Below are 12,962 nucleotides of genomic sequence, written 5' to 3'. Positions count from 1 at the left end.
CAGAGAGCATTTTGTGCACTGCAGCAGTTCAACAGCTGAAATCCAAGCAGGAGGAATTGAAGCTGAAGAATGAGAAGGCCTTATATTCAAGGGCTGCCATGCACAGTATTCTTCCGGTTCCAAAAGCAAGGTCCAGGCTATCAGCCTCAAGCACAGCCGCACAGTCACAGCTCTCAGGACTCTTCACAACCAAAGGAACTACTGCTGTACAAGTAGGACCTACTGATATTGTGTTACTCAAGCTCCTGAACACCAAAATCCAGGTGGACTGGGCCACACTGAAACAAACCTGGCAGTGTACGACATTGGAAAGAGTTTGAAGGCAGGCAACAATTTCAAAGTGAGAATACTGAAGTACTTTGTTGCTAATCTCCTCTTGGTACACATACTTCACTGCTTAAGCATAACCTGAAATCTGTATTTCATAACCTGAAAATTGTATATATGTCTATGTGTGTATGTATGTATTAGTTTACTTCAAGGTGCACCCAAGCACATCAACCAGTAACAAGCTTCAAGTGCTCTGCTGGAGCTCTCTCCCAGCTCTACCCCAGGGCTGGTCAGCTCCAAATGAGGCAAAACTTCGGCTCTCCATGAAAGCAGGCCGCCCTGCCACGGGCACCAGGGTGAGCTCAGCTGCACACTGCAATGCCCGAGGTATTTCCTGAACACTTACACACTTCCTTTGTCCTTCAGAAACACACACGACAAGCAACTAACAAGCAACGCCAAGAGCTTTTTAAGCACCAAGGTTAAAGAGGAACTTTTCACCAGCTGAAAAACACCTCCCTCTACTACAGCAGTTGTGAAAAGCCACAACGCAGCCTTTTTTTGCAAGCGGGTCTGGCAATTCACCATCTGAAGGCATCGCACCTTTCAGGGAAGGCAAGAGGCAGAGGTGAAGGAGAGGGAATCAAACCCAAACAAGGCCTGCAGTAGTAACATTCAGCCCCCAAACAGAGCCAGACACACTGGGGCTCTGTTCAGCCACACGGTAGCTGCCCGTCACAGGGCGCTAGCCCAACGGCCAACAAAGAGCTTTTATGCTATTTTAAACAATCTGAAGTGTCTCAGTTAATGGAAGACCGGGCAATTGGCCCTCAACTATTTCTAACTGACTGGAATGATGGATGAAGCTAAAGGGAAAGCTGACCCACTGAACTTTTCCATACAAAGCTAGAAAACGGAGGGAGATTGTAAACAGTTTATGAGAATGAGAAGTGGGAGAGGCAGAGTCCCAGGGGCCTTGCTCCTCTCAACCTGCTGAGAAGTTGTTTTAGATTGAGGAAAACAAAGAACTTCAACTCAGCAACATACAACAAAAAAACACTGGGGAAGAGCTAAACTAATAGGGTATTTTTCCCATGCTCCCCTCCCCGTTCCCCTGTAGCTACACAGCCCCAAAATGCAAGCTGGTCCTTTGACTCAGAAAGGGCAATTTGTCACTTTGACAAGCAAGACATCTCTCAGGGCTCTGTATTGCTTTGCCCTGCTTTTCAGATTGACTGGGTGTTAACCAAAGATGTCAGCCTCAACAGACGTGATAATGTATACTTAAAAATTAAATGTTAACAATCTCACTGCCATAGAAGTAATGCTCAGCAAATCAAGCACATCAACTGATTTTCAGAACCGAAGCAATCACGCCTTGAAGAAGCACAGTCCTACCTCATCCTGACAGAGCAGCCTGCTGACCTAAACATTCCCATGAGGGATCTTGCAGGTAGGGAAGGGGATGCACAATAGGTTCAAACTGGCAGCAGCTACCTTCAGGCAGCTTAGCAGGGTATTCAAATGCACAGTAATGGAATTCTTTCTCTCTAGTCCAAAAGAATTGGAGTTTCAGAGAATAATTCAGATCTTACAGACTGAGTCATCTCCTTGCACACATCCAGCTCTTGACACTGATTACCTGTTGAATTACATCAAACTTGGGGTCTTTTGAAAAGCACTAAAGCTGAGGGACGAACCCAGGCCTCAGAACGCAGGTAGCAACACCCAGAACTGGATGAGCACCTCTGGTTGTTTGGAGCATGGTCAAAGAAAAAGAAAAAATAAAATAAAAACATGCCTGGAACACACAATATTGGAGGTACCCTTATTTCTCCTAGCTGTCAACACTCTTCATCTGGAAAGCCTTCCCAGCAGGAAACCAGACTAAATGAGGGGAGAATGACTGTTTCTCACCAAGAGAGAGCTCAATGCAATTTGCTGTAATTTAGATCTGTATTTTTTTAGGTTGATCCTTCTCCCAAAGATAAAAAAAATGCAAATCCACGTGTTTAATCTTTGACCAAACTTGGAACAGTTCAGACCCGCTTCCTCTCCGGAGCCTTTCAGATGAACTAACCAAGGCTAAATTAGGGAGATTTTTAGTGGGATGAGGTTACATCATGGATTACAATTTTCCAGTAAGCTTTTTCCTCCATCTCCACCTGCTGCCTCTACAATGCTGGCATTAACAGTGGTGTGGGATGACTCATTTGTACATTCCTTTCTGCAAGACAGGCATTCAGCTCTCGTTTCTCCTTGACCCCACACAGTTTTGGTCATAAATAAAATTGATGCATGTATTACTAGATATCAAGTCCACAAACTTACATGCACATAGGAGTCAGAAGTACAAGCTAGGTCCTTCATCTAGAACAGAAAAAAGAACTGTCAGTTCAGCAGAGTACAGCAGTCAGTTTCTCTACGCACTCCGCGTGTCCCAGACTTTTCCCCAGCCACCTAAACACACCACTACTGTTAAACCAAGAGCTGCCAGACCCAGCTTGCCACTTCCAGGCTAACACACGCACTCCTCCTTGCGCTGCCACAGCATTACCTTCAAGAACTGCATTGTGACCTAAATCAGATGCGAGCTGTCTCTGTATTCTTTAAATTATGACCAGGACTGGAATGTTATTTTAGTGTCCTAGCTGCTGTATCTGATCAGTATTAAATTTAACTAATCTCATCTACCCAGAAGTTTGCCTGTAGAATTGAACTACAGGACAAGAAAGCTGCATTTGTGGCAAAACGCGTGGGTACAACACAAAAAAACAAAACTGTTTTCATAAACTTCAGGGAGACAGAAATAACAAATGGGTCAGCAATGACTTTCAAAGCTTGAATTCCAGGGAAGTCGCTTCTTAAATAAATTATTCCTCATTCTAGGGAATACAAAGCGACTGACAATAAATCTCATCACCTGTCTCAGAGGAATGTGCTTGCTGACATCTCCCACTGCAAAGCACCAAAGCAGGTTTGCTCGGCATCAAGACTGCTTCAGTCTGAACAGCACTCCAAGAGTTCACTTCTTCCCTTTATCTCACCTCCCCCCCCCAGCCCCACGCAGAAGCCGAGGTCTGAGCACAAGGTAGCCGGAATCCTGCACGCTGCTTCTGGCACAGGTCCGGCTCTCACTATTATGTATCCCCAGAGACCAAAAATGTGACAGCAGGAAAGAAACTCTGCAGGAGGTCTCGTTATGACTACAAGTCCATTTGAACACCAAGAGACACAAACAAGCCAACAAAGCCAGAGGCCAAACCATCTGCTGTAAATCTTCTAAATGGAAGAGATTCCGGCAGAAAGGCAAGCTTTCCCAAGTGCAGTGCATTACTGTGTTATTTCAACTGCCCAGGAGAGCTCACTGATGGCTTTTTTCAGTAGCCTGTTTCCTTCACACGTTCTCTGTATTTCTTAGGACTGAGCTTACAGCCCTATTGTACATGGACAGTCTTCACACAGACTGAAAAGGCAGCAGAGAGGCTTGCCAAGTCAGTGCTACGCTAGCAATAGACAGTAGGTAGAGAAAGGGGGAAAAAAAGGAGGGTGCAGGGGAGGGGGGGGGAGAGAATCCTGATTAAGAGCATTTCATCATTTCCATTTGGCATTTATTTGCACAGCCAGTGCTGGAAAGGGCTGTTCAGCTCTGCATCTACAGCCTGGCATGGATGCAGACAGTGCAGGGCTCCAGAAAACAGCTGTCAGAAGAGGAACAAGAAGAGATCAGAAGAGCTCTAAGATCAGAAAAGGCTCTTGTTCAGCCCTACAGTCCAAGCAATTCACCACACAGAGAAGGTCAAGGGTTGATCTGAGAACAGTTCAAGTGCCTAAAGGAGTGTCTTAGCTTCAGCTGGGACCTGCCAGGTTAAACCACAACAAGGAGTAAGAGAAAGCTCAAGGAGAACCCTTCAGTCTTGCAGGTAAAGGTTCAATTAGTCCCAGTGTCAGGAAGCTGAGGGCTTACAGGGTACTTTTTGTTTCAAATTGTAGAAAGCAAGTAGCGTAAATAAGACGTATTTTCATGCCAGAATTATCTTCACTACTTAAAGATTAATTGGTCCAACCTATTAAAAAACATGTTCTTATTTAATCAGAAACTTGACAATGAGAGGTGCTCAGGTGTACGCACACAAACACACCCGACTGTGACACACTTCTGCAGACTTTCCAGTCTTAGAGCAAATTATTCACAGCTTGTTAAGGATTCCTCCACTCCCTCCCCCTCCAGAAAACCACTCTTACATGTAATAAGGAGACTGCTATCAGCCAGCAAAGCAGCTCAGCAGAGGGTCCCAGCCAACACTGGTTTTCCTTATGGATTTCCCTCTCTCACCAGTGACGCAGGGAACCGCCATCTCAGCCACGCCAGCAGTGCTGCAAGTAAGGTAAATCTCCAAACCAGAGCACTGTGAAAACTCAGCTGAGAAATGGCCAACCACCCAATTACATGTACCAGAGTTTTTTGTTTTTTGACTATTATTTCTGTTCTGCGTACATTTGGCACTTTACAATGGAATTCAAATATGACAAAGATCAGGACAAAACACAGCCCTAGAGCTAGTGATGTAAGTCACTTCTTTCCAACAGGTGTTCAGAAGCCATTTCTCCAATAAACACACAGATAACAACAACAGATGACACTAGATGAAATTAAGGACTTGCTAATAACTGACATCAGAAAGCCAGACTCGCTCTGCAGGCTGCAATTCCCTTGGCCAGACAAACTGCAGCACTGCTGTTCCAAGCTGAGAACAAGCCAGCCACACTTCACTCCCACTCCTTGTTGCGTTTTATGCCAGGAAAGGGAATCTTTAATTTACCAGAGCAACCCAGCAAAGCTGAGGCTGCAAGTAGGATACAGTGTGTTAGCATCCCAGCCAGCCTGCTCATATGCTGGCCAGAACTGTGCATAATTCCGTAGGTACGGGCTGGCAGCAGGGACTGCCTTGCTTTGATGCCAACAAGCCTCCTCAAATTGGTCTCTTTTGTTATTCAGGATGGTGCAGGATACACAGTTTTCATCTGTTCTGGCAGAATGTGCAGCATCCACATACCTTGCCTTCTGTGCTTTAAATAAAAGGATCTGCCCTTACATCCCACCTCCACTACTAACAGTTTGGCTGACAGAAGCTGGTTCTTCCAGCAGTCCTCCCGTAAGCATATCACAGAGTAAAAGCCTTTGGAAAGCGTTAGCAGTTCTTACCCCAGCTATACACACAGCTGTCTCTCTGACTTAAACCAAGTTGTTTCACTTTTCTTCCAACTCCTCACAGGCAATTAAAAAATAAACAACCATCCCACCCAGCCCTATGGGACAGCTGGCCAGATGCAGTCAGTACCAATTTAGTGGTGAGCCCACAACCAGCGATGAACACCTAGACATAAATGCTGTTCCTGCCTCCCAGACTCACTCTGAGCCACAAGGTTCCTCACAAACACACATTAGCGTGGTTCATCCTCATTTTTCCACCTTCTGGATTTACTCTAAGAGCAGAGCAGTGCCTTTTAGTGCCTTCCTGGAGTCCCCAGCAGGACAAAGCTATCTCCAATAGGTACTGCTGTACCAGTGAGCCAGGTCTATTCATTTGCACTAGCCCACTGTTCCTAACTATGATATTAGAAAATAAAGACATCCTCAGTCTGACAGAAATCCATAATATTTCACAGCTTGAGCTGTTCAATCAGGGGCAGTACAGTTACCAACAGATAAAACAAGCACGTAAGCGGGAACAGGTTTGGCAGGGAATAGGTCCAAAAGCAATGCTGGGAGCCAGAGGCACTCCAGGGAAAGAGGACAGAGAGAGGCATTACAAAAGGTCCACCTCTAACCAGGGAGGGGAAAAACAAAACCAAAATGCACAGCAGGGATGGAGCAGGGCAATGGCAGGAAAAAAGGAAAGATGAGGAACCTGTATACCAGAGAAACGATTCAGTCCTTAAAGCCATGGTGTTAACAGTGCGTTAGTTCACCAGAGAAATCTCGAGACAAATGTGGGCTCCCTGCACACTACGGCATAAAATTTCCTTTTTAAGTCTTCCCAAACAACTCCATGTCATTCCTTGGCTTTTTGCTTGGCTTGCCTAGACTGGTTTTGCTGCTACGGACTCATAAGATGCATAACTTGCCCGGCTTCTTACAAACAGGGAAGAGGATATGAAACACACGAAACTTAAATGAAATCTCAGCATCCGATTTTATGCATGTAAAAACATACACACAATAGAGACAATGCCTCACTTGTGACTTGCTGATATTTACAGCCATGTTGATGTGATGGTGTTAACAGCAGCAGCCACTCTGCCAAAAAAGGACTGCAAAGCTGCACAGAAAGCATACAGGTGAACGAGAAAACAGAAACTGCGCATCCTTACACGGCTTAGCGCTGCCAAAAAGTCTCAACTGAATTCCTAACCTTCTACGAGCAGACTCCTGTTGCATGGCTGTACAAGAACTGCTTCCACACTGCCAAGCCAGAGCATATCCTCTGTGTGTTGCTGCTGCCTGCAATGACAGCTCGTTCAGCTGTTGAGCAGTCGCAGGGAATCAGGGGGGCTTTCACAGCCAAACCGACTGCACCTGAACTGCTGAGTACCACCGTGTGAGCAAGTCATGTAGCAAAGGCCTTTCGGAGCCCCTATGAACAGAGCAGCGGCCCAGACGCAGCTCCCACAGCCGAGGAGCTGCGCCAGCACTGCTCCCAGCCCTCAGCCCACACTCACTGTGCCTCACACACACTGCACAGCAGGAGGAGCGCCGCCATGAGCCACCAGGGAAGTGTGCGAGCAGCCCAGCTACACAGACAGATGCACAGATCCTGATTAAAGCCAATGGCGGTTAGCAAGGCAGGAAGACAAAACGTAACCATCCACTGTTTGAGCGGATGACACAGATACCCATATCCTGAACTGCCCATCCTGTAAAACAGCCAACTGGCTCACCATGGCTGAAAGACAAACCCGATTCTACGCTTAATTCAGCCTCTCAGGTCAGCAGTGACCAAATGCACTGATACTCACAACTTCCCTTCTGCTGTCGGTTCTTATGTGCCTAAATTAAATCAACTGACCCTGAAGGAAAGGCTAATTAGCAATAGATCAGATCATGCAAAATAAACCTAACAGTACGAATGCTGTAATAAAATAAGATTTTTATTAATAATTTAATTTTAATAATTAAAATTAATTAATTAAAATTAATAATTAAAATTAAAAATTTTATTTAATAAGATCTATTATTTAGATAAAATATATCTAAATAAAGAAATTTAAACTGAGTACAGCTCCATTTAGAATATGAATACCTAAGCATAACTATCATTCACTAAACAGAAGTCACTCAACGTATTTCAGCAGGCTCTCGGAATACATCTAAAATGTGTTTGGAGATCCAGAGAATACGTCAGATACCTGCTGTATACGCACTCAGCAGTAGATGTTGCAGCTATTCTTAATTCTAGCTTTGTAAACCTTGTAGACACAACTCACTGTGCTTTTGGATTCAAAATATTCTGCAAAGCGCTGCAGTTTGCTGGCTTATAAACATGTCCTGCTGGCTCACTGGGTAGAAAGATTTCTGCTGACTTCATATTATCATTTCAGCTGTATTCATCAGGGCTTAATGATTTTCCCTGCTAAGAATCCAGGCTGCAAATATTAAGTAGAAGTTATGCATGTGTCTGACAGACTGGTGATATTTTAATAGGTGGTATTTGACTATATCCATAAAGACATTATAAATAAATTGTACTAATGAAAACCAGGATCCTTCATCAAAAAGTGAAAAGCAGAACAACCCAGAAGTGACTGAACATTGCACAGCTCTGCTTAGAATCATGTCCTGAAACCAAATCATTCTTTATTTACTATTCGCTATTTATAAATGCATTCAGAGCTTTTGCTTGAGAAATGGAACATGCAGCAGCTGTTCTACCGTACTAATTTATACACAAATGCAGATATTCAAACATTAATAAAAGATGTTTTATTCTCAAGTAATTAACTTCATAGATTTCAAACTTTTTGACAAGCTGCTGAAGTAAGCCCTTCTCCAACCCAGATGCCTGCTGCTCCTCAGCAGACAATTTAACTCAGCTCCCTGCCTTCTCCAACCCACTGTTCAGCAGCTCAGGTCACACAGCAGCTCAGTATGAATGCTGGAGCAGGCACAGCACCAGGCTGCTCCTGGGAATCGGCCTCTTCCCATCTGACTCCAGCCCCACTGCCTCCATCTGCTCTGCCAGTCATTGGCCACACAGGAGAACACTCACACTGGACTTGTGATAGGAGAGCAGGTTGGCCAGTGCTGGTAATGTTCTGGAAGTTCCAAAAGAAAAGCTTACAACAGAAGCCGTATGTATACACACAGTATGGAAGTATACACAAAGTTCAACTGGGATATTTTAATCCTTTTGAAACATTACTGCTCTTTAAAAGACATAATTGATAAAATAGGTTTGTTATCATTAACATTTCTAACCACAGCTTCTTCAAGTAGGAGGGAGTTCATCAGGCAGACTGCTGCATTCCTTGCAGCTTCTCATGAAGAACTTCTTCACAGAGCTGTACACGTAACACAAGAAACAAGACATTTTCTAAAAAAGAAGGTAGTATTTCATGTAACAAAAAGATCATGAGGAGCCATAAGGGAAGATCACCTTCACCATTTCTGGCAGAATCCCCTTCCAGTCAGGTCATGTCTCCAGCACATCACCAGTTCTGAAGCACTGCCATATTTTATAATGAAGGCAGTTTTCCCTTACAGGGTATCTGCATTGCAATAATAGGTTTCCATCCTTATACTCAGCAAAAAGCAAGTAAATACTGATACAAATCCACATAATTATTTAAATAGTTTTACATGGTTAAAAAAAAACACCTTCAGAACAAGTCACTGAAAGAATTGCTTCAAGAACACTAACTGCACCTGCAGCAACATCAGGATGAAGTGAAATCCACGGCTCTCTTTGCCTATCAGCGATCAAGCAAGTTCAAATGGTCAGTGGTAAACAGCTTTTGTAAACCATTTACATCTTGTTAGTGCTAAGATTCACAAGAGAACTAATTAGCTGTCAGAACCAGGTGGGGAGATTAGATCTTCACTGCCAATCTCCATGCTACAACACAAACATTTCTCCACTGCTGTCTCTACAGGAGCTGCATGATCTCAGTGACAGATAAATGCAGCATATACCAAGGTGGGATGCTTCCTCCTGTCTGAGAGGAGCTTCAGAAAGATTTGCAATGTTATATGGAACTGGGAAAACTTCATTTTTCCAAAAACAGGCATATCTTCCCCAAAGCTACAAGCTGTTCCTTTTCACGACAGAATATCTGCCCCATCCAATGATTAAATCCTTTGACATTTCATTTAGGAGCACATATTTCTATTCCAATGCTAATAAAAAGTAGAAGACAACAGAAATGATAAATGTTTGGTTTCCAGCTACTCTGCTGCAGCATGAGCCCACACAGAGCACTGAAGTGGCAACCACAGAACCCACAACATCAAGTCAGCGTAACCTCAGCAACCCTTCACACCTGAGCTGTTCCTTGGGCACCTGTGTGTTCTGCAAGGATCCCCTCCCTGCAAATCACTACGCTTTGTGTCACAACCTTGTGTGCATGCAGGGAGGACTCTGTAAGGATCCCCTCCCTGCAAATCACTACGCTTTGTGTCACAACCTTGTGTGCACGCAGGGAGGACTCTGTAACACACTGTCCACCTGGAGCTCAGCAAGGATTCATTTCCAAGCAAATCTAATACAGACAGCTCTCAGACCTTACCATTTCATCACCATTTTCTTCGAAAGAAAAAGAATAGAAACACGGTGTAAAATCCAGCTGGAGACGCTCAAAAACGGCAGCATGTTTCATTTGTAGTACAACGGCTGAGGAGTCAACGTTTCTCAATAAAAACCATGGGTGAGGATGATTGATTTTCAGTACACAAAGCGCGTGCCAACCCAAATCACTGAAGATGGTTCCGCCAACCTCTCATCTTCTATCACAGAAGTTTACCACCATACGGCAGATTAAACTGCAAACATGCCTTTATCTCTGGATTTTATACAAATCAGAGTAGGTGAAAACATGTGAAGTAGTGACTTGTTTTAAGCTCACCCCAGAAATACGGGAGGAGGGAGTGCTGGGCCTCAAGGTCTGTGCTGAAGGACCAACCAGGTGGCGGTGAAAGATGACATCCAACGCGACTCCCTGCCCAGTCCTTCACAAAATGTCACATTCATTCTCTCATGTCTGCAACGCAGCTCCAGGGAACTGCTAAATATAGTCCAAAAAGCAACCGACAACAGAAGTAAAGCACGCTCAGTGTGTGAGGAGGCAGCGCAGCCCCTCGCAGAGAGCTCTTGCTCTAGAGGGACTCCAGAGAAACTAACCCAAGCTGCCTGTGAGAAACCAACGCATCTTGAGTGCCAAAGCATGAAAGCATCCAACAAAGCAGGTGGGGGTGGGGAAGGAATGTCAATTAGGGACTGGTGAAAAAGGAGAAGCCACGGTTATAATTTCATTTCTCTATGAATCCATGATTCGTGCAGTCAGCGGAACCAAGACATTTGATTTAGATTTACCTCCCTATCTGTCTCTGCTCTCAAGAAGGAAAACATTGTTCAGAATTTTCAAGAGAGTTAAAAAGAACTTCCCTTAGAGATCTGCCCAGACAAAAGTAACTGACTTACTGCAAGGTATAAATAAACCACCAACTCTCACAAAGTTTCTGACTCCAGCTTTTGCCTTCACAGTACGTGCTGTCAGATGATGGATTTCTTTTGTAGCTGTGCATTACCTAGAAGCTGTCTGTAAGGAAAGAAACAGCTACAGATTCTCAGAGTAACTCTCGAGGCAAATGCTCTGTTACAAAGGAAAAACAAAGGTCTTCTGGAATCAAATTAATCCACTGGCAAAACATAGCAATGACTATGGAATGAAGCCACTTTTAATAATAATAAAATTAATGCAAGGACACCTTGCATGAACGTTCTGTGTAACGTTCTGTGTAACGTTCATTCTGACACAGACAACACAGACCAGCACAGCCATCCCAACGTCTGTCAAATTCACAGAATATTTCCTTAGTATAAAGCATTCTCCAAACACAACAACAGCAGGACAAAGATAGCAGATCTTCACAGTGGGCTACAAGTGGTGCGTGTAGAAGTATTAAAGTCAAACTAAGGGGCTTGCACGTATTATTTGTACTGAGTAAGAACCATAAAAGTTACTCAGGGTACAAAAAGGGGCTGACTGTTTGGTTTGGTTATGTCAACCAATACTGACCTGATGAAGAGAGCCACTCAAACACTGCCTGCTCCCAGCACAAAGATTCTCAGCTCAGCAGCCAGTCCCCAGGTGCATACAGGTGTAAGCAGCTCTGCTGACTGATGGCTCTGGCCTCAGAACCACTTAGGGGATTACATACAGCAGCTCAGAGAATGGCAAAACAGTCACATGCTTACACAAGTACTCCGAAACAGCACTTTGTTAACCTGTTTTATTGGCATCAACTATCTAGACAGTTATATAGTGACACGTGATAAATCTCTGCTGCTCTTTCAAGGACTTAGAAAATGTTCTGCATCTAAAAAAACAAGAAAGTATTTTCACAAATTGCACACAAGTCACCAAAGAGCCTCTGATGCTCTCTGCCCAAGGGAAGAACACGGTGCTGTCTTTCCAGTGAATGCCACTCTATTTTTCTGCATTGGTGGTGTTCATTCGTTTAAAATAAATGAACTACCCTTTTTGCTAGGGCATAGCCAATAGAAGAACTACCCACCTCATTCATCTCAATAACATCAGCTCTAAAACCCGCAATAACCATTTAAGTGTCTGCTTCGTTAATTATTTCATCGTTCATCTCACTCATTACAGCCATCTAAACAAACTCACTCACTGTACACCAGATCAGAGGCACTGAAGGCACCTGCCCTGCCAAGGCCGCCTGCCCTCCGCAGCCTCACCACCGTCTGCCCCCAGGGCCGCTCCATCGGGCCGCAGCCCCACACCGCCTGGCATTAGGAAGATTCCTCTTCCTGCTCTAACATCAGCTCCTCCACAGCCTCTATGTGTGCTTTCGGGTTCGTTACTCTGATAATCCCAATTTCATTTCAGAGCAATGCACAGCTTTCTGTCATGAAGGACAGCGTTACCCGAAGGAGAAAACATGTCAATTACCAATCCACTCTCCTTTTCCTCATCCATTCCTTTTGAGCTCAGTATTTTGCATATAGCCGCAACAACAATTCCTCTGATAAATAGGATTTCTAAATATACACCATAGAGCTCAGTTGGGGAACAAGTGCAAAACATCTTCAAGAGTGCACAAGGAATTGCTACAGCACTCCTGCACAAAGAATTGCTACAGCACTCCTGCCTGCCCGCAGCTACAGCCGCCATCCATTTCCTTCCAAAGGGCACAGTACTTGTGATTTCCTTCAGAAAAACAACAAGTGTTCATTTCACCTTCCTATGCTCCATTTCAGTTTGGCATTCACATAGGCTTAGAAGATAACTACTTCTTTTCTGGGTATGTTAACATATGGGAAAGCACCCCAGTTGGAAGGGCACTTACTCCTTCCTTGGAGATGGAAGTTCAAGTTTACAAATGCTGTGCTGTAAGAGGCTGCATGAGCAGCTCACCCCCCCCCTTCCACTGCTGAGGAGCACCCTAACCC

At 44.4% G+C, this 12,962-nt stretch overlaps 1 protein-coding gene across 9 annotated transcripts in view; it reads right to left on the bottom strand.

Annotated features, from left to right (window-relative positions):
* The window catches only part of ARVCF (ARVCF delta catenin family member), a 210,537-nt gene that overhangs the window by 81,931 nt on the left and 115,644 nt on the right, over positions 1-12,962 (bottom strand). For 3 of the 9 annotated variants that reach the window (XM_042865425.1, XM_042865424.1, XM_042865426.1), the window contains one exon: positions 2,602-2,640. The exons of the other annotated variants lie outside the window; for them this stretch is intronic. In XM_042865425.1, the coding sequence (XP_042721359.1) occupies positions 2,602-2,640 (39 nt within the window). The remainder of the gene's footprint in view (positions 1-2,601; positions 2,641-12,962) is intronic. 9 annotated transcript variants of the gene reach the window in all.

Source organism: Lagopus leucura, unplaced genomic scaffold, assembly GCF_019238085.1.
Source record: "Lagopus leucura isolate 7727_CA_CO unplaced genomic scaffold, USGS_WTPT01 Super-Scaffold_806, whole genome shotgun sequence".
NCBI lineage: Eukaryota > Metazoa > Chordata > Aves > Galliformes > Phasianidae > Lagopus > Lagopus leucura.
Note: the sequence above shows the minus strand (reverse complement) of the source record. Positions and strands in the feature narration are given on the sequence as shown.